The sequence below is a fragment of the Populus trichocarpa genome, chromosome 16, assembly GCF_000002775.5.
Source record: "Populus trichocarpa isolate Nisqually-1 chromosome 16, P.trichocarpa_v4.1, whole genome shotgun sequence".
In the NCBI taxonomy this organism is placed as follows: domain Eukaryota; kingdom Viridiplantae; phylum Streptophyta; class Magnoliopsida; order Malpighiales; family Salicaceae; genus Populus; species Populus trichocarpa.
Window position 1 is genome coordinate 13181490 of NC_037300.2, and position 22893 is coordinate 13204382.

General features: G+C 31.7%; 2 protein-coding genes across 3 annotated transcripts; both read right to left on the bottom strand.

Moving 5' to 3' along the window:
- Nucleotides 1-11403: 11403 nt before the first annotated feature.
- On the bottom strand, nucleotides 11404-14520 carry LOC112324458 (uncharacterized). 2 transcript variants are annotated; one of them, XM_024587148.2, is made up of 4 exons: nucleotides 13894-14518; nucleotides 13676-13745; nucleotides 13483-13573; nucleotides 11404-11675 (listed from the first exon to the last, which is right to left on the bottom strand). In XM_024587148.2, the coding sequence occupies exons 1-3, from the start codon at nucleotides 14203-14205 to the stop codon at nucleotides 13518-13520; spliced, it is 438 nt and encodes a 145-aa protein (XP_024442916.1). In that variant the 5' UTR covers nucleotides 14206-14518; the 3' UTR covers nucleotides 11404-11675; nucleotides 13483-13517. The 2 variants fall into 2 exon arrangements, with proteins under 2 accessions (XP_024442916.1, XP_024442918.1); XM_024587150.2 differs by lacking the exon at nucleotides 11404-11675 and adding an exon at nucleotides 12663-13166 and having other exon boundaries at nucleotides 13894-14520.
- Nucleotides 14521-19764: 5244 nt separating this feature from the next.
- On the bottom strand, nucleotides 19765-20515 carry LOC112325998 (uncharacterized). Its single transcript, XM_024593199.2, has one exon. The coding sequence runs from the start codon at nucleotides 20378-20380 to the stop codon at nucleotides 19865-19867; it is 516 nt and encodes a 171-aa protein (XP_024448967.2). The 5' UTR covers nucleotides 20381-20515; the 3' UTR covers nucleotides 19765-19864.
- Between the last annotated feature and the right edge of the window lie 2378 nt (nucleotides 20516-22893).

The window sequence follows — 22893 nt, forward strand, 5'->3', positions numbered from 1 at the left end:
GGTGACTGTCCCGTGGAGGACCATTCATTTGTAGAACCAACCAAATGGGCCATCCTGTAAAGGATCAAATACCCGTTCTACAATGAATCAATATTGTTTTTTTATAAATATAAAAAAATATAAAAAATATTTTAAACTTCTTGAGTCTGGTGGTCATATCAAACCGAAATCAATTGAATCTGGCGGTCATGTCAAACCCAACAGACCCGCCTCTAGATCTGAAAGCGTTGGCAGACCCGCGCCTAATTCTAGCAACTATGTCAGACCGGCGCCTTTTTTCTGGCAACCATACCAGACCCATACGCCTTGGTCTGTCACCATACATGGCTGTCAACCCGTGCCCGGGTCTCACACCAAACATGGTTATCAGACCCAAAGATCTTAGGTCTTGCATGGTACCCAGACTTAAGCAGCTTGAGTCTGGTATGTGCTTGCCATACCCAAGGTGCTTGGGTCTTACAACCCTTGCCAGACCCAAGCAAACAACAAACAAACAGATGATAATTGTTCACTTTAGTTGTCAGAAAATAGAAAAAAAAGAAAAAACACAAACAATCGATCATCGAAGGCAATCCAACTATGATATATCTACACACGCCGCGCCATGTGGAAGAGGACACATCCGTGCATTTATCTAGATGACAAATGGCCATATTTGACCACCAAGAGGCGTCTCACACGCCTCCTTAATGGTGAGGGCGCCGCCCGCCCGCTGAGACGTGTAGAATACGCGCCAGCAATTTTTTAAATAAAAAATAAAAAACACAATGTGACAATACTAAAACACCCCTCATGGTCTTCTTAAATACACATCATAACTAAAAAAAATTTACTATTCACAGTAATTTATATTTAAAGTTACAGTGACAACCCCATAGTATCTAGCTTTCCTAATAATATGACAATCATTGAAGTGTAGAAACATGCCCTTTTGAGGCAGACTTTTTTTTATTTTTTTTATTATGATTATAAAGGGCGCTAATCTTAGATCTGAAGGGAGCTAATCTTAGATCTGATTAAAATTGTAGTTTCGTGTAGCAGGTGCTAATACAACAAAATAAGTAGGCGGTTGATATCAGTATAAAAAAGAAAGGGTCTTTTGTCACTCTTTCTTCTTGGGAAAATATAAGGGGTTGTTAGTATTTTATTATAATTTATCATATGGATGCTAGAATTAATAATAATAATAATAATAATAATAATAAAGAGTTGATTGGTCTTCGACTTTGAAAAACTAACTCTTTTAAATATTAAGCTGGGTGTCTTGCAGTTTGGTCACAAATCTACTGAAAGATCCTTTTCTAAATAGTTATAAAACTAGATAGTGGGCAAGCGATTCATCGCTGTTCCGGCTAAGCTTTTTTTCAATGTAAGAAAATATATTATAATTTGAGATAACTTAGGTTAAATTAATTAAAATATAACTCATATGAAACTAAAAGAACCTGTATAAAAAAAATAATAAATTATAAAATTCAAGGCCTAACAACCTAGAGTCAAAACTGAAAGCAAAAAAAAACAATAAAAAAAATATAATACTAAAGAAAAAAACCTGAGCCAACGTAGAGTAACTTGACGAACTCACAACCCGCTCTCGGAATAACCAAATAAAAATAACAGTGAAAAAATGTCAAAGCTCAAAAGAAAATAATATAATGCAAAATGATAAAATTGAAACAAAAAAAAGGTCATAAAAAATCAAGGGAAAAAAATCTGGGTCAACCCGGGTTAACTCGAGTAACCCGCCACCCACGACATAAGATCGGAATAAAAAAATATATACTTCTAAAAGAAGAACCTAACAAAAAAGACCCGGGTTAAATAAAAAACAATGCGAAAGAAAATGCAAGTTGACCCAGGTTAGCTTAACCAACCCGCTCTTGAAATAAAAAAACAAAAAGAGAAGCGAAAAAATGACAAAGTTCAAGGGCAAATAATTTAATGCAAAATGATGAAATTGAAAAACAAATAAAGTCATAAAAAAATTGAGAAAAAAACTGAGTCAACACGGGTTAATTTGACTAACCCACTACTCACGACATGAGATCGAGATAAAAAAAATAGACTTTCAAAAGAAGAACTTAGAAAAAAAGATTGAAGTTAAATAAGAAAAACATTGAGTTAGAAAATGTAAGCTAACTTGGGTTAACTTGACTAACACGCACTCGGGATAACCCAACATAAAAAAAAGGTGAAAAATTGCATAGCTTAAAGGCCAATAATTTAACGTCAAAGTATGAAATTATAAAAACAATCAATTTCATAAAAAAAATTGAGAAAAACAAATATGAGGCAATCATAGTTAACTTAACTAACCTATTAACCCGTGATATGAGACCGGGATAAATCAACAAAAAAAATGTAACAAACAATGAAGCTAAGGGCTTAATAACCAAATATCAAATAATAAATTTGAAAAAAAAATCAATAAAGACTGCCCTGTTAGAAGGCAATCACATAAAAATAACAAAGTAAAATATCCAACCATAAAATAATTTAAACCCCAAAACAATACAGACTAAATATGATATAAAAAAAATACACAATAAATACTTAGAGCCCTTTTAGTTGTTTTGTAACTAAATTTGTACCCATGTTACGCAACATAGACTTTTTTTCATTACAAATAATATTTAGGTAATGCAAATACATTTTAAAAAAGAAAAAAAAAATTGTAACTTGAGTTATATGCCGAACTAGATCAAATAAATTAGTTTTATTTTAATTATATATTAAAAAAAATAATGATAGCAAATGGACCAGATTAAAAAACAAACTGATAACAATGACCTGAGAAATAAATATTTTTATAAATGAGAACAAACAATGTAACTCAATTCTCAACCCATTAAATACAAAAACATAAAATTGAGTAAAAAAAAAGTAGGTTTAGTCAATTCTAATTAGCATTGTCGCACCCGACATTGCGGCGACCCTAAAAATAATCTTGATTATGGAAAAGGAACAGATTTCTGGCGTCTTGTTCTTTTAGGGGAAAATATCTTTTTGAAGGAGTCGACACCTAGTATTATGGTCACTAGGAACCCTGACTGGTCAACAGAGATTCTATGGTACGGGACTGGTTACGTAAAAGGGAAGATATTATCACCCCTTAAACATTCTGCCTGAGGCAGACTGCATTGCTGGTTTTGTCTTAAATTGCTAAATGTTTATTAGTTTACGCTATAATAATTTGCTTATAATATTCCTGACTCTGGTGTCAGTGAATATTCAACTACAAATATCTCCAACTCTGGCGTTGATAAATACTTTGCTATAAAATAAATTAGATCAATATTTTTTATTCCCTACTCTAGTGCTAGTGAATAAATAAATAAAAATAAATTTATTTTTACACATGCACATATTTTTTTATTTTTTCTAGCTAAATAAAATAAAATACAACGAATAAAAATAATATAAATTTAAACCGGTATTTTTATTCTTGACTCTGGCGTCAGTGAATAGACCAATAAATTTACATTATTTTTATTCATGCATACATATTTTTTATTTTTTCTACTTTTTTTTATTTTTCTGTTTTTTATTTTTCTATTTTTTTGGCTGGGCTAGACCCAGCCAGCCCAGCCCGGTCACTGGCCCAAGCCAGTGACCCGGCTGGGCAACATGAAGCACGCGTGAACAAAATCACGCGTGCATTAGTAGATCAAGGAATTAAGTGAGAATGTACAGTAGGAAGTGAATTAAAATGAAAAGCGGGGAAAGAGAAGCTTACTTGGCTCTGGAAACACCGAAGGCAGCGGCAACAATGGTTCCGGTCACGGTGGCTTTCCTCTGCTTATGTTCTTCCCTTCTGCATGTATCCTCCCTTTTATGCTCACTGTTTTTCTCTCGATGTCCTGCGTCTTCTGCCTCTTTTCTTCATCCTCCGCTCGTGGCCTTTCTCTGAGGCCTCCTCTGTTTCTTTGAGAAGAAACAGGGGAACGAAAGTCTGCTCTGGTTTCTCTCGGTTCCTCTTCCCAGTTTTTCTTCAGTTTCTCTCCGTCTCCTGCGTTCTTTATTTTCTACCGTTCGTGGCTCCTTCTTTGTCTCCCCTGTTTTTTTCTTGGTTCCGTGATCCCCTGTCTCTGGTTTTTTCGCTCTCTCTCTCTCTCTCTACTGTGTTTTATTTCGTTCACTTTGTTTGCATTCTAGGGACGAAAGCAAAGCTGGGAACGCTGGCTTTTTGCTCTTTCCTTTTCTTAGTCTGTGTTTTCGGTCCTCTGTCTCCTGGGTCCTTTTTTCTGTGTTCTGGCTTTTTTTCTTTGGTTTTTCGTCCCCTTTTCAGTCCAATTCCTCCCCCCTGTTGGCTGCGACTCCCTCTCCTTTTATAAGGCCAAAATCGGTGGTAACGGCCGGCCTCCTAAATGCCCTGTAACCGACCCTTTAAGCGCCTTCAATGCTGAAACTTAAGCGTTGGCTGGAAACTGATGAAACGGAGGAAGAAGACAGTGAACAGTTTTGTCCAAGAAACGGCTCCGTTTTCACATCAACTGTTATATATGAGCTGGTCCTTGAAGTTTTGAAATTGTTGTACATAAGCCCCTGGATAAACTTTAATTGGACCTCAGCATTTCAGCGTTTTTTACAAAACAGTCCTTGGACTCTAATCTAGCGCAATTGTGACCCCAATTATCCCCAAACTTTGGTAATTCTTCAATTAAGTCCCTGATTTCATTAATTCAATTAATTCCAAACTCAATTAAGTCTCAAAACTTATTAATTCTCTAATTAAACCCTTGATTTGATTAATTAAATTAATTCCAAACTCAATTAAATCTCAAAACTTATCAATTCTCCAATTAAACCCTTGATTTGATTAATTAAATTAATTCTAAAGTTTAATTAATCCCAAAAACTTCCAATCATGTTACCCTTAACCCAAATTTTAATTCATTCTTCATTTATTTTATTTTTACTTGTTTTTCATCATTTTTTCAATAAATAAAATAATTAAAATAAAAGGGTCAAAAATTGGGTTATGATAAGTAGGGGTGTTCAAAAAAACCGACCAACCGATTAAACCGAAAAAACCGAGAAAAAATTAACCGAAAAAACCGAACCGATAGAAAAAACCGAATAAACCGATTAAAAAATAAAAAAAACCACCCGGTCCGGTTCGGTTCCGGTTTAAAAAGGCTTAAACCGATTAAACCGGACCGGTTTAATTCAATCTCAAAAAAAGTATAAAAGGAAACTAAACCTAAATAATAAATACCCTAACCTAACCCTACATTTCCAACCCCTCACCTTTCTAGCCGCCCCCCTTTCCTTTCCCTTTCCTTTTCCCCACTTTCCATTCCAGCTACCCCACCTATCCCTCCCTCCCCGCTCTCCCCCCCCTCTTCCCTTTCCCTTTCCCTTTCCCTTTTCCCCATTTCCATTCCAGCCACCCCACCTATCCCTCCCTCCCCGCTCTCCCCCCCCTTCCCCTTCCCTTTGCTCCCTTTCCAGTCACCCCACCCACCCCACCCCTCCCTCTCTCTCTCTCTCCTCTGTGCACAAGGAAGGCTTAAAGCAACTCATTTTCTCTCATATTGTTGCCTTTCTACTCTCTGCTTTACTTTATGGCAGAAAACTTGGATAAAATCCTTGTTTCTGGTTTTATTAACGTGCAGTTGTGCTAGCAAGGTCCCGGTAATTTGCGCCTTTGCAGGATGTTATTGGAATCTTTGTTAACATGTAGTTGTGCTTGCTTGGATAGATCTAGTGATTGTGATTCAGCTAAAAGAGATCTTTCAGATCTTAACTGAAGGGCTTGGATTCAAAGTTTTCAACAACGATTTTTTTGAATGTGATTCGGCCAAGTTTGTCTAGTGATTGTGATTCGGCCAAGTTTTCTCTTATTTAATTGGTTTCGGTTTTTCTGGTTTCTAAGGCTAAAAAACCGACCCGAACCGAACAAAACCGGTTCGGTTTGAACCGGTTCTCGGTTCGGTTCGGGTTATATTAACAAGGAATAGTATTTTCCGGTTCGGTTGATTTTTTATGTTAAAACCGGACCGAACCGGACCGTGAACACCCCTAATGATAAGCATGTAATTTGGGGAATAAGAGGCGAGTCAACCCTGGTTAACCTGGCAAACTCACACCCCATGTCATGAGATCAAGATAAACCAGTAGAAAAGAAAACATAAAAAAAGCTAAAAAAAATAAGTAAAAAAAAACAAAAACAATGTCAACTCGTGTTAACTTTTCAAACTCATAATTTGAAGTATTAGACTGGAAGCATCCTATCTTGAAAAACCACAAAACTCAATTCTCAACCAATTAAATGGTAAAGGATTAATTTGGAAAAAGAATATCAATTACATAAAATGATCCATAACAAAAAAAAAATTGAAAGAATGAGGATTAAAACTAAAATACAAAATAAATTTTATTTTTTAGTGAAGGATGAAATTGAAAAGCAAAATAAATTGAACAAAAAAACTAAAAAATAATCAAAAGAATGAAGATCAAGTTTGATATATAAAAATAAAAACAACTTTTTATTAAAGGGTGGAATTATAAGAAAACAATCAACAAAAGACCCGAAAAATAATCAAAAAAATAAAAACCAAACTAGAAAAAATAACATATGGCAAATTAGGATTGAAAATGAGATTGAAAAAAAAATCTACAAAATAGTCAAGAATAAAAATTAAAAATCAAAAGAATAAGAATTAAAGTTGAAATACTAACAATAAAAATAATCAAATGTAATTTCAGGGAATGAGAGAGAAAAAAAGAGAAAAGAAAAAAAAATCCACCAATAATAAGCTAGATCATCTCGTCAACCTGTAACTCATTTCACCCAACCTGTTATCCGAGCTCTTCCAATCCGTTACCCCAGCTCTAATGTCAAATCCTAGATTATATCTTATTACTGGTTTTCTTATCTTTTAATAGGATTACTTGTATATAATAGCTTAAATTTGGATTGAATCAAAACAGGTTGATTATCATTATGTCCAGTGGCTTTACATTGTTTTTTTATTATTATTATTAACGTGAGTGCATGGATCAGTTTACGAGTACTTTGACTAATCCCACGAGCCCTGAAGTTAACGATCATGTAAACCTCTAATAGCCCTGAGATTTGTGAAACTCGAATTGGTGACCTCTAGAAAGCAAATCTAAGACCTGACTAATTGACCTACACCCCTTAAAATTGATTCACATTATTTTCTTATTAACTCCATGTTGTGTTTTGTTTAGTTGCTATTAGCTTCTAGGTCCCGTGATGACGTGCAAAAAAAAATTAAAGTTAATTTAATTTAATTATATTATAATTAAAATAAATATTTATAGGAGTTTAATTGATTCACATCTTAGAAGACAAAATGCATTTCTTAAGTAAATTACTCATTCCTTATTTATTAAAAAAACCTTTTTATTAAAAACAATTTTTTAATAAAACTATAAGATAATTTAAATATAAATTTTCAAGAATCTCAATAATTTAAGTCGAGTGAAAAATTTTATTTCTGCAAAACTCTCATTTCCTTATTAACTTATTTTTTTATAGAACTTTTTTTATTGCTAGCATATGTTTTTCAAGCAAAAACTTACCATAATGTAAAAGGAAAGTTTCATAATTTTTAAGTGGCTATATGAAAAAAAAAATCAAAGAATAATTAATTTATGAAAACATATAAAAATTAACAACCAAATGACGGTTTAGCTCACATTGAATATTAATATGAAATTTTTCAAAAAAATTTACATATTAAGTTCATATATTATTTTTTAAAAGTGATTGCAAGTATAAGCATAAAATGTATAATTTTATTTAAAAAGTATGAAATAATCATATGATTTGTTGAATAGCATTGTAATAATTTTTTAAAATAAAATTTTATTTAAATTAAAAAGAAATTATGAGTAGGATCATTTGTTAAATAACATTAAAATTATTAATTTAAAAAAATATTTGCTTTAAATTACAAAAATATAGGCTAAAAGGCCAGACTCATACTCATGACTTCAAAGGAGAAAATGACAGGCGTGAGTTGACCTAGACTAGTCATGTTTGGGCCTAGCCCAAACCCACACGTTTGCACCCTTAACATTGAGTGGGCAGTGATGTAAAAACAATTCACAATAAATGACATATCATCTAAAAAATATTAAATAAATATATAATAAACGACGCATTATCTATTGTAACAATGCTTTGGCAAACTTTGATTGCTAAAAAATCTAGTCGGAGGTTTATGGCTACTACTTTTAGCCCATTTTGACCATAAAATACCTCAAAAACATATTAAAAATCTAAATTACCTCATTTCAAATCTCAAAATATCTTAAAATTATTTCAAAAATAAAAAATTGAATTGAATCTAGAAAATATACTTTTACTATCATGTTTAATGGGCAAAACAACCACCATTGAATTATCATCTCCAAGATAAAAGCATTAATACTAAAATTGGCTTTTTCTATGGCCGGTCAAATATTTTTTCTTGCCTTGTTATTTTATAGTGATTTTCTCTCTCTTCTCTCAAAACCCAGGAATTGACAGGTGGTGAAAATAAAATTTGAGGATCAAAGTGAAAAACAAAAAAGTTAAGAGACTGAGATGTTAATAAACATTAATATTAGGGATCAAAAGCAAATTTTGTCAAGTCACAATGGCACCACAATACGTGAATAGTGAAATGGCATTTTGATTTACTATGTTGTACTAAATCATTGTCCTCGTGATGTTGTGGATCAGATCAAATGTTTTTGGATATAAAAAAAATTCAAGTATTGTTAATGTATTTTTTAGTAGAGAAAAAATTTAAACTATATGGAGATTGACATGTTATGATATGGTTGACTCGAGAAGTTCAAAGACAACCTGAATGACCAATAAAAATGTAGTTTTACTAAAAGAATAAAGATGACATATTTAAAAAAATAAAATAAAACAACAACATATTAAACTGACTCAGATCAACTGGAGCTAAAATGTTAAATCTGTTGCCCAAATTATGAGATCTAATAACCCTATAGAAAGAAAAAAAGTATTAAACCTAATTCTCAATCAACATAATGTTGAAGAATTAAATTGAAAACAAAATTCAACTAAAAAAAATGAGCTGAGTTAACTTAGGTTAACCTGTCAAACCTGATTCTCAATCAATACAATGTTGAAGGGTGAAATTAAAAAAAAATCAATTAAAAAAGGACACAAAAAACACTCGAGTCAACCAATCAAACTCCTAACCCGGATCATAAGACTAAGATAACCTCATAAAACATAAACCAAAATAGATTATGAAGTTTAATTCTCAATTAACTCAATATTGAAGGATTAGATTGAAAACAAATCAACTAAAAAACGATGGAAAACAAAAACTCGATTCAACCAACCTAACCCACGACCTAGGTCATAAGACCATGATAATCCTATAGAAAACAAAAAAAAAATATGATGTTTAATTTTCAATTAACCCAATTTCAAATAATTAAATTGAAAAAAAATAAAAAATGAAAATTTTTTTTACTCAAGTCAACCTGGGTTAACCTGTCAAGCATGAGTTAGGAGACCAGGATAACTCCAAAGAAATCAAATAAAGTAAAATTATAAAGTATAATTCTCAATCAATCCAATATTGAAGGATGAGATTGAAAAAAATATATGCAATTAAAAAAAAGAAAAAAAACTGGAGTCAACCTAGCTAACCCGCAAAACTCGCGTCAACCTAGCTAACCCGCAAAACTCGCGACCCGAGTTATGAGACCATAATAACCCTGCAGAAAGCAAATCAAATAATAATTATGAAGTCCAATTCTAAATAAACTCAATGTTGAAGGATGAAGTTGAGAAAAAAATTTAAAAAAAAGACAACAAAAATAACTTAAGTCAATATTACTAACTTGCAAAACTCGCAACCCGGTCATAAGAACGAGATAATTCCATAGAAAATAAATCAAAATAAATTATAAATTTCAATACCCAGTAAACTCAATGTTGAAAGATGAAATAAAAAAAAAATAAGTTTGAAATAAAAAAAAAATCTTCAAAAGTTTTGAGAACTAAAATGAAAAAAATCTTGGTATTTCACTATTCATTGCAACAATAAAATTCCAAAGCTTTTTAGTATATGTTAATAATAAACTATAAAATTATAATATAATTATAATTATAATATTTTTTTTTCTCAAGCCTGTATGGCTCATGATAATCTCACGTATCCCAATTGTCCATCATTGTGAAAATTAATCTTAGGATTATTATAATTTGCCCCCTTTTTTTCTTAAATCTAGTTGCAAATTAGAAGGGTTCACTGTGGATATGAGATTCATGAGTCTAACATTGACCATGATGTTTATGGTATTTGTTACTATTTTTATAAAACTCGGCCAAATTTATGGGCCAACTCATAGACTCAAGATCTATTAGGCGACATTGTTTCAAGTACATGGCAAAAGCTTGAACAAAGTTGTTTTTTGGATTTTTAAAAAAATTATTCAAAGCTTGGATTGATCCCCTAACTAATAAATCAACTCGACATATCCATGACCCGAGATTTGAATCATGCCGATACGAGTCTAGTCTTATAACAATAGTTGTTACCTAAAAAGAAACGAAAAAGAAAAAGAAAAAACTCAACCTAAATTGAGTTTACATTTTATTTGCATGACTAATTATGTTTTTTCTTTCGTGGTCATCAGAAGTTGTATCAAACAAATGAGAATTTGAAGTCCTGTCCTACTAAACACTATTGCTCCATCCTTGCTGAGCATTTTGGAATGGTAAACCAAATATTACGTGACCGTATAGCATAAAACAACCACCTGAGGCCGATTGTCAGAAAACTGTGAATTTCTTGAATTCGGTCACTTTGCTTTGATATTGTACCCTTCTTTTCCTTCCCTTCAAAAGCGAAAGGACCTCTGAGCTTCCACCTCAAATCCCATCTACGAAAATGAAGGCACCTATTACAATGTCTCAACCAAGATAAGTTGTGACAGTCAAAGATACCCAGCCCATTCCTGGAAGAAAGGCTATCGCTGCTGCAAAAGGAGAAGCATAGGCAAGGTTTTGAATGAAAGGATGATCACATTCACAGTCCTTTTAATTCGCTCCGGGTGCCAATCAGTCTGTCTAAATTTTCTATTCTGAAAGGTTGTAGGGTTGACAGGTGCTACAAAGTGTGGATTTTGAACTTCGGAGTGAGCAGAAAATTGGAGGCAAGAAATTCAACTCAAGAATAGAACATGACTGTTACTTTTCTGGTCCATTTACAACTTCCAATATTATTCAGCATGAAAGTGATCATCCCATGGTAGAAGAATTACAAGTTACCAGTATCCAAAACGACTTGAGATCAAATTCAGCTGCCACCTAGAATGAGATGAGAAAAAGAAAGGGTTCCCCTTGCTGAGCTGCTGCTGTCTAGTTCAAGACCCAATGAGCTTCCTAATGAATTATAAGAAAAGCAAAATCATATTTCACTGGTTTTAAGAAATTGCGAAACCAAAAGGTTAGCATTTTTGCGTTTAAATGAACTCAACTGACAAAGGCCTCTTGCCTGTGAAATAGCGAAATTACAATTACCAAGTTTTTTATGGTAACAAACAGTATAAATGCAAAAATACATCCAGGGGGGACAGAAAACCACACGAGGGGAAGGGGGTAAAAGAGGATAGAGTTGTTACAAGCACATGAAAGCTGGTGAAGATCAGGAACAACATCATCCCTACAAATACAATAAAGGAAGAGATTAAAGCCAATAAAGAAGTGCTTCCAATCATACGAGATGGTTCAGATAAATGGGCATGAAAACTGGCACAAAGGTGATACAATTATGTCAGAAGGGCTGGCTTAGCCGCACAAAAATCAGATAGATCATAATTCCAACAAAGATTGATGCTTTAAAATTGACAAAGGCAACATCCAGATATAATCATGTAATTGCTTTATTACATCAACCCATTTTCTCCCACGAGAAAAGTTTCTAGACAACAGTCCTCGCGGTGTCGGTATCTTGCGACATTACACAAACGCATTCGTTCAATTTTTCTGTCTTTTTGTGTTGCATTTTTTTTTTAAAAAAAAAGAATATTTCATTCATGAGAACAAGCATCAACATACAAAAGTTCCTCGAATTTTTGAGGATGACCTGAAAACCAAATTCATAGTGCACAAGAAAAACATTGTGTCCTTCTGCTAGCTAATCCACAATGCTATTGGAGATCTATGGATGTACAAAATCCTACAACCTATAGAGTCTGTATGACATCTAAATTCAGTCACAATGGAAGCAATTTCCCTGTGTATTTTCTGATGTAGAAGGGAAGAGGGATAGTCTTGCCAAATAGAATGCTCATGACAATGGTTTTAAGGTAAAATTTTTTTATGAAAAACCATAGAGCATGGAAATAGAAGAGCAATGATCAGGTAAAAAGACAAATGCTACGAACTTCATTTTTTAATTTTTAAACCAGGACAGTTATAAGAAACAACATCCTTACAAATCCTAATTTACTACTCTACAGCTACAGAGCTCTGAGATAAAAATACCCGATAGAGATCAGAAATATGCTAAATTATGCAGGGAAGAGGGGTTGAGTGAACAAAACAGCAGGATGAAAATAGTGGAAAATACAATACAAGAGCTCCAGAATAAAGAAAAGCGAATTTATGCAACAGAAATAACTAGCAGAAAGGGAACTGGAGATACTAATGAAATAAATTGTAAATGGAATTCACATTACCGCTATTAAAAGTATTGTATAAGAATGTGGAAAACATATAATACAAATAATACTTTTTTTAGATGGACAAGGAAATAAATTAGTCTGGATCACACAATGTAGTATAATTGAAAATTGACCGCGCATACACTTTGAAACAAAACAGGAATCCAGAGCCAAGGAAGAAAGGGAGGAGAGCTGTTGTTTATTTCCCTGATAGGCTGGATACTCAGCCTAATATTCCATGTTCAAAGATGCTCCCCAACTCAAACGCTAAACAAGTTCTAGGGGAATATTTGTAGTGACACTCTCCTATCAGGCATCTGTCAGATTTCATACCCCATACATTAGCATCTAAGGCTGGTTAGGCTGGACATCCAGCCTGGGAATATTTGAGCACAAAAGAGAGAGATGAACTATTATATATACTTCAGCTTGTCTAGTATTCAGATGACCCAAAGAAGGAGAGGTGAATTCTTCTTAGTCCTGAGAATCTGATAAAGAAATACACCAAATTTGTCTCAAAAGTCAAAACAGTTGACAGACTTGTTATTCTGTAATCACAATCAAATTCATTATCATTAACTTATCAAGCAAATGACTTCAAAATACAGTCAGAATCCCTTGCTGCACCAAATAAAGCCACTTGCATGACTAGTGATGAATTTCCATAAAACCAGACTCAAGAAAACATGTGAAGTACTCAAGAAACTCTTGGAATCTATTTCTACACAAAATACAGCACAGAAAATATAACAAATACAACTTAAACAGACAAAATGGTCAAGAACAAGCAGGACACAAGCTCACCTTTCAATTGTTTTGAAACCCAATTCTTGGTCTAATTAAGAATCACCCTTCAATTCATCCGAATCCGAATCCGAATCACTTGCATTATACCCTAACAAAGAACGATAAACCAAGGAAGCAATATCAGTAATGACCCTGATAGCCATACTAATATTTGATGAAAAATAAATGACAACACAGATCATAACCAAACCTGGTTGCTTATTAGAAACCTTCCAAACCCAAGACCTAGTCCTTGATGCTCTTGTCATCCAAATTCTTCCCTACAATCCCAACAAACAAACACAAAATAACCACTCTCAAATTCATCATCAATAACCCAACACAAAACCCCAACAACTCCAATTCATCAAATCATAAACAAAAGCAACACCAAACCATAAAAAGATTTTTTTAAAAAAAAGAGCATACCTTTTGTTCATCTTTAGGGACTCCATAACCACTATAATACATTTGACTAACCAAGACTTGCATATTGATATCTCCTGCTTTGGCTTCCTTGAGTGTGTCTTTAAACCACCTCTTAATACAATCAGACACAACATCTGACAAAGGCACACGTGTGTTGTTGCTGTTACCAGTACCGTTGTTGCTGCTGCTCTTGTCTAAACCAGAACTGTTTTCCATCTTCTCGAACTGTTTAATTATCGATGTGGTTCTTGCTTGTTTTTTTGAGTGATGATGAACCAGCTGCTTGGATATATTAGAAAGCGCTTTTCCCATAAAAGAATTGAAGAGCCCAAGATTAAATCTTTATAGATATCTACACACACACACCAAAGCAAAACATGAAAGATGGAAACTTTGTGCCTTTCTGGGCCTAAAACACTAATCTTTTCTATTTGGGTTTTGCTTTTAGGCCATTTTTGTGTGCTGTTAAAAGAGGGTTGAGAATGAAGGAGGGAGCATAAACAAAGGAGAGTGAAACGGCAAAAGCCGGCTGCATACAGAGAGGAGAGGACTAAAGGAGACAAGAAAGAGAAAAACGGTGGCGTTTAGGTTCCCACAGCTTTGTGTTATTTAAAGAATTTGTGGGCTACAAGGATGTCCTCTAGTGGTTTGTGTCTGATTTTAGTTTTGTTAAAGACTCGAGACACGTTAATTCAAGGGCCACTTGTACTTTGTTTGTTTCCTTCTTCTTCTTCTTTTTTTTCCTCCAAAAAAAAGAAGAAGATAAAAGGCATTAAATTACATGGATATCACTATTAGGCTGGTGGTTATTGAGTTAATCAACGATTCACCAATTAATCCGATATTAAATTATGTTGATTTTTTAAAATTATTAAATTAATCCGATAAAAGGCATTAAAACATATCCGATTCTTTTTTATTTAAAATTACGTTGATTTTTTTTTAATTTCTTGATTTTAATCATATTAAATTTGAGCATAAGTCAATTAAATTATACATTAACTCATCGAATCATTAATATTTAGTTTGGTCAACAAAAAAATAATTCAAAATACAGTCCAACTCCTATCAAGCTCCAAATCACCTGTTAGTGAATCAACCCAAGTATCAAAACTAGATTTAATAACCATGACAAATTATTCTAAACTTCAAACAAGACAAGTTGCATTAATAATTATTTATATATTTTTTTATTAACATAAATGTTCGGGTTAATTTGTGTATATCTCGATTAATTCAATGGATTCTAAAATTAACGACTATGTAAACCTTCTATAGTCCTGAAAGAACTCAAATAATTATTTTTATATTTAGATAGATATGCTTGAGATTGTTATTGGATTGTATTTTTTTAAAAAAATAGTTTTTTTATCTTCAAATGAATTATTTTTTTTAACATCGTTTTAATATACTAATATAAAAATTAAATTTTAAAAAATAAAAAATATATATTATTTTAATATATTTTTTAAAAAAAATTTAAAATATTACAAATTGAAGATGTAAATGAAGTAACAGAAGTGTCTAACATAGATGAGTCAACATAATAAAATTACAGTGACCCGATTTGGACCCAAGCTTTTGTTTTTTTGTTTAGATGAATTATTCGGACCACCTTGCATTTATCTCAATTAAACCTTAAATATTAACTAAAAAAAACCCTTCGGTAGCCATCGCAAATTTGAACCCAAGCTCTTACACAGCATGGAGAAGGTGCTTTTACCGAGGAGAGGACGTCTTTTTTTTTTCTGGCACCACTTGTGGCCGTGGCTGTAAAAATTGCTGTCCAAATCAGCTGAGCTAATGGCTAAGATAAAAATTACATTAATAAATGCAATCTTTCTGGTTGTGAGTTTGTAAGAGAAGCCAAGAAAAAGAAGAGAAAATGTGTTGAATTAATTGATGTTACACTCTAGAAAAATAAAGTTTAGTTTTCTTGTTTTGATTTTTAAATAAAATTATTAAATATGATGTCATTATTTGAGTTACATGCTACTAATATTAACTTAGATTAATTTAAAATGATATTATTTCAAGATTTTTTTTAAAGGATAAAACATATTTTAACTATATTATAAATTGATTTGTCGAATCAATAAGTTTGACTTGGATTTTTATTTTATTTAATTTAAAATCAAGTATGGAGTAAATTTTAAGAGTTTTTTTTTATTTTAAAGTAGCATATTAGAAAAGAAATTGGAAAAATATCAAAGTTAGAAATTTATTTTAAAAAATAACATAATTTAAAAAGTTACGTATCTCAAAATTACATGTGTCACATGCAAAACAAAAATTCAAATCAACAAATAATATTCAATGAACTTAGTAGATAAGATAAGATTAACTCAACTGTGTACGGATAAAAACTCAATATAGTTCATAAGATAAGGATTTAACAACTTGTAGATAATTAAGTTTAATATCTTATAGATTATTAAATCAAGTTCTCAACCTATCTAACATAAATATTTTACAACAATAATCTAAAAGTTCAAAATTTAATTATAAATCAAGTGCTGCCCGACAACTTCTTACCCTCTTTTTTTTTTTTTTTTTTCAAGACTTATGAATATTTTTGGACTTCAAATGTTATAAAATAAAGGGTTTGAATTAAAAAGAAAAGGAAAAAAAAGGAGAGAGTGATTATTGCCTACAATTATAGTTTTGAAACCCGGTCTGGCCCGGCAAATCGATCCGGGATCCGGCCAACCCGAGACCTGACCGACTTGGGGCTAGAATCGGGTCGGGTTTAAGAAAAAAAAACCTGGGGTGACCCAGTTGACCTTGCAAGACCCAGTTAAAAATCAGGTTGCAACTTGTTGATTTTTATTTGTTTTTACTAAAACGATGTCGTTTTGATTTAAAAAAAAAAAACAAATTGACCCGGGCGACCCGGTGATCTGGTCAAAACCCGGACCTTAAACTGAGTCGGGTTTAAAAACTATCCTTACAATTGTGTTGACCCACAAAACGAGGCTTAGTTTAATAACAATATATTTATGCCGATTTTTGGATTTTAATATTAGAAAAGGAGTGAGTATTGCTTACAGTTGTGCAATCTCTTAAGATTTGATAATAGTATGACATAATTTGTTTATCCAAACCAGCTGGTTAGGACTTAGGGTACGCATGCGACCCATTATCTCTTATTAATTTATTCTATGAGTATTAGTGATCGTTGTCCTTATCCTAAACAGTAAAACTATGAAAATCAGTTGTATAATTATGAGAATATTTTTTTTCCCTCCAACCCACAGCTACATGCTGCTTAGTCATGGTCTAATTGACCAAGTTTTGCATATATTGAAAAACAAAATTATTTATATAAAATTAGGTCTCGAAAGGATTTTTTTAAAAAAAAACATAGAGAGAGAGCATGGGATAAAATTGGAAAAAATGAAAATGAAAAATAAAAAGCAACCAGTTTTTTTAGTAGTTTTGTTGATTGGTGAAATTGGCAAATGCATTTATAAGAAATTAATTTATTATAATCTATTTTTTAAAATTCCAAAACTATATAATAGCATGATAAATATCCTCTCTTTTTTTAACTAGTTACATGTATGTTGAGACTTGAGATGCGAGTTTTTTACTATTTTGTTCACAAGTCATTATTAAAGCAGATTTTTGAAAGTAATACTAAATGAATATCATCATTTATATTTTAATTTATAATTACATATAAATAAATAAATAATCAAATTATATTTTAAAATTTTGTGAGAATATATTTCTCTTCTTATAGTGTAAATTTAAATGAAAGTTTCATTTACTATGTTAATAATTCTCATGATGATTGATTGTGAGGTCAAGAGAAAAGAATTTCCATGGGAAATTAAAGTTGGTAAAGAAAAAAAAAGAGGGTCTTAATCCTGCTCCGTTTTGCACCCTATGACTTGCATATGGTTAGCTTGTAGATTCAACATAAAAGAGAGGTTTGAACTTGTAAACATAAGACTAAAATCAATTGAATTACAACTTTTCAATAATTTATATCATTATTACAACTCATAAATTAAAATAAAAACACTAAATATGTAACAAGACTCATCTACATGAATTGCTAAGCTGTAATTATGTTTTCACTCTCCACAGTAGAAACCAAAAGAATTGAATTTCAAGGGTAAAATAATCTTTTCACGAGATTTATTTGCAAATTGAATGGGGTAAATCAATCTTTTTATATATTTGTTATATAGTGGAGTTACTAACCTACCCTTAAAATAAATAAATAAAAATGTAACTTAGGCAAGTCATGCTTTTTTTTTTTTACTTTTCATCTTTTTTAAATGATATAATTACTTAATTATCCTTGAAATTTTATTTTCTTAAACTTCTTTCTAAGGATATTTTTTTCATTTCATTATGGTATTTCTTTAATTATCAAATAGACAAAAGGACAATTAGATCTTTTAACATATATAAAATATAATTTAAAAAAACAAGTGTCTAGCGTATACAACAAGGGGGAGGAGATCGTGCATTTTAGGCGACGAGTGCAAACTCATTCGGCAGTCAAACACCACCTTTTAGGATAGCTTTAAAAGCGGCACACCAAGATCTTACTGGTGGCAGGGCGTATGTCAATGACAGACTAGTAATGTGGCTATAGTGGACGTTTTTCTTCTCCCTCTGCTTTTCTCTCTCTTCTCCTTAACAAAATTTAGAATTTTCTTTTCATTTATTTCATGTATACAATTTGATTCACATTTTTTTTTTATTTTTTTAATCTTTTATGGGTTAATTTTTTTCTTCAATTCGATCTCTCATAATTTGCTTTCATTTAATTTTTATATCAAATTTAATTCTCATTTTTTTAATTACTATTTATTTTTTTATCATTTTTCTAATTGACTTTGATTTTTAATTTCATCTCTCAATATTTGATTTTGATTTTTTATATGAAATTCTTTTTTACCATTTCTCTAATTCACTTTGTTATTTCTTTAAGGTTTGTTTTCTATAGAGTCAGTCCCAAGCTCATGAGCAATATTACAGGTTTCGACTTTTAACACAGGTTATTATTATTGTTTTCTTTTTAAATTATTAGTTTTTTCAATTTCATCAATTATCATTTGGTTTTATTTAATTCTTATATCAAAATTGATCATTGTTCTTTGAATTGCTATTTATTTATCCTTTTCATAATTGTTTATTTAAATTTTATTCATTAAAATTTGATCCTTAATTTTTTTTTTTTACTTTTTTTTTGTTATTCCAATCCAATGCACATAATTGCGAGGTTAACATGCTGACTTAGATCTTTTTTTCATTGCTTTTATTTAACTTTTTTATTTTAATTTCGCCCTTTAACAATGTGTTATTTAATAATTGAGTTTCATTGGTTTATTTAATTTGTTTTTAACAGAATTATCTCGGTATCACGACCAGGTTTTAGATTTGACAGATTAGACATATTAACCTGGATAGGTTAAAATCAATTTTTTCACCTTTTTTTCTTTGCTAGTTTTTTGTAATTAGTTTCTTTATTATAATTGCTTTTTTTTATTATCAAAATTGTACGAGTTAATTAAATTTAGTTAAGTCATTAATCCAAATCTCAATTTTTTTTTAATGATATGAAAATGTTTGCATCACTTTAATACTCTTTTTATGTGATAAAAAAAAAAAATTTAGACCACATTATGCAGGCCACATCTATTTAGGATAATGACCATTAATCATCTCACAATTGACGCCAGAAAAAATAAATTACACAAAGGATGATAAATTAACAAATCAATTGAATTCTTTAATCCTACTTGTTAGTTAACCATATGCACACCTAACTTCTCATTGAGTAGCCCTATCATTACATCTCAATTTGATTTAGGTTTATATATCTTGATGTCTATTTTTTTTTTAAAAAAAAAATCAAAGCCCAGAACGATAAGGTCATGAATTAACCTGGGTCATGCCCGGTTAAAAACAGTGATCTGGACAATTTAAGAGAAAAAAAATATTTCTCCGATCAAAAATCCTCCGATATCGGTTCCAACGCCGGAGTCCACTGCCTATAATTCAGTACTAACCGGCAACTGGTAGAGCTCGTAAGATCATTTCCTTCCAAAACGTTAACCTCGCCCTCTGATCCCTCCTCCAACTCCCTCATCTCCACAGCCATAGCAGGCAAAACCTTGGCACCATTTCTCTTCTTGCTCGACCTTTTCGCGCAAGCAGCAATAGCAGACTCCATGATTGCCACCTCCGACGCAGAAATCTTACAGTTTACCTTACTTAAAGTAGCTAACAAGTATACCTTTCCAGGCAAAAGCTCATCATCAGCTCGCATGGCTATTACACGACTCCTTTGCTTGAGCTCATGCAATGGACAAATTGCATGGCCAGGTTCTTCAAGCATAAGCTCTGCAGCTTTCACTGGGAGACTTACCTGCGTCAAGTTCCCCTGAGAATCCATAAGTTTTGCAGTCTTGGGTACTTTTCTTGAGCAGGTAAAAACAACACAACAAGAAGTGTAGTTTCCCATGTTTTTCTGTAGGGTTTCAAGTTTGAATTGAATGTCAGCTTGCAGGATTGTCTTCAACACTGTTTCTTTGATCTGGTTGATGTTTTAGGACATTGGAGAACGGGGAGCGGAGGGTATATATATATAGAGAAGAAGAGTGGAGGAGCGGGTGGGAGTAAAGTACGTAGAAGAGTGGACGGTCAAAAGAGTGTAAAAGAAGAGTAATATGGTGTTTGTTGACGGGAGTTGTGACGTGAGAGAGAGGTCGGTCAGCTGCGAGTAGGAACAAAAACACGCATTTGTTCTCTATTTTGGCCATTATCTAGAATGCTGATTTTTGTGTGTCTACTTTTGTTAGAGACTGGTGCGGAGAAGCCACAGGCCAGAGCTAGAATTATTTCCATACGGTAGCAGGGGCGGAGCTACGTAGGGTAATTCCTTTTATATTAATATTAATAATATCTAAGCAGATTTAATTTTTTTTTTTGTTATCAATTAATCTAAATTAGCTATTGTTAACTTTAGAGGTAAGAAAAAAATCGAAAAAATAATTAAATTGAAAAAATAAAAAAAAATAACCGAAAAAACCAAACTGTAAAAAAAACCAATTAACCCAAGTTATTTTTTTCATTTTGAAAGTATTCTTACATTAATTTTATTTGATATGAGTTAATATATATATTTTAAATTAATTTCTCTATATAATGTATATCAACATATTACATAATATATAATATCAAATATTTATTAATAATTTGCCCTCTTATTTAAAAAATTATGGCTCCGTCACTGTACGGAAGAATAAAAATTCTTACTTGTACTTTCCTCTTTTTATATTTTAAAAATGCTTTTAAAAAATTTTAATTTTATTTATTTATTTATTTATTTATTTATTTTAAATTAATATTTTTAATATATTTTTAAATAAAAAATATTTTAAAAAACAACCATAAAATAACATGAATTTTCAAGAAAACTGTTGAAAATTAGATTGAAAGATGGCCATAAACTTGATGAATGGTAGGACCTGGTGGGAGGGTTGACTGAGCCAGAGTGTTAAAGTATTTCTATTTCACCTCGTCATTGGATACGTCATAAGTGGATGTCGATGAGAGGTGAAGGCAATCAGTGGGCGGAAGGGAGAGTGTCTTATATTATTAGGCGAAGGAAGCATAGTTTTAAGATATAACTTTGAGGTAGATCCCACTCGAGTCTTGATGTTGTTTTGATAATTAAAAAAAAAATTAATTTAAAGTAAAGATATGTTGGTTAATTTTAATTGTTGACTGACCCAAGGTTTAGAACTATTCAAATTAAAAATAAATAAATAAAAAATTCATCTGAACTAATCAAAACTCGAGTTGACCCCCTTAATTGACTCGAACTTAACCCAATCATTAATATTTTTACTTTTTTCAAAAAAAAAATTGTGAAAACAACATTGTCTAATTCTTTGTTTGAGAAAAAATTTAGATGAATTCTCGTAACCAAATCAAGTTTTAAAACTATATTTCCTTGAATGAAGTCACGTAGCTAAACTAGTAAAAAATAAAGATTCTGAGCAGTCAAGGTAAAAATTTGACTTAGTCAAATGAAGTGGCTATCAATGGATCATGCAGATAAATTAGTTGATGTATTTATGGACGAGTTGAATAAAACCAAGCCCAAGATGAGGCTGAATCACACCAGACGAACAAAATAACATTAAATTAAAAAGCCATAGCTTTTGATCCTCTCTCGGTTCTTGCCCCTCTTCTTCAACTTTACGTTTAATCAAGAAGGCTTTGAATCAGACTTAAATTTTTTCAAGGGATTCATGAGACCCAAATCTAGGAAAGACATCGTTGGCCATAATCAAACAAGCTCCAAAACACCATCAAATTTGACCTTGAAGATATTGTTTGAATCACTTTTGTTATTTTTTTTTATTTTTCTGGATTTTATATAATTCTCTTTTTTTTTGTGTGAGTTTTTCTTCCTTTTGACTTTAGGGTTCTTATTTTATTACCATGGAAGGTTGATTTTCTATCCTATTTAAAGTTAAATAGATTGTAAAAATCAGACTTTCTGCAACTTTGTTTTTTGCGTGATAACCTAATTCGTCGAATTCTGTCTTTTTATGCTTGTTGCTATTCTTATTGTGCTTATGTCTGTATCATGAAGGGAAGGAACCAATGATGGGATTGTAGCAAATCAGCCACTGTGACAAAGATTGACTCAGTGAATTATAGAATCTTCAGAACATAAGTTTTGCAGAAAGCTTGAAAGAGTAGCCATCTAATAGTAGGAAGCATGGACCCTGATAAAGTAACATCAAGACTCTAAATCTTTATCCTAATAGGAATGTAGCTAATGAGGTCCGTCCTATTTTTTATTAATTTATTTAACGATTTTTGCTCCTATTAGAATTATGCTGGTTGTTTTTGTCAGCTGTAGCAGGTATTTTTCTTCGTTTTTTAATCAATAAAATTTCTTCACTCATCAATGACAAAACCAGAAGAAAGAGATTCAAGTCTAAACTGTGGAGAGCAAAA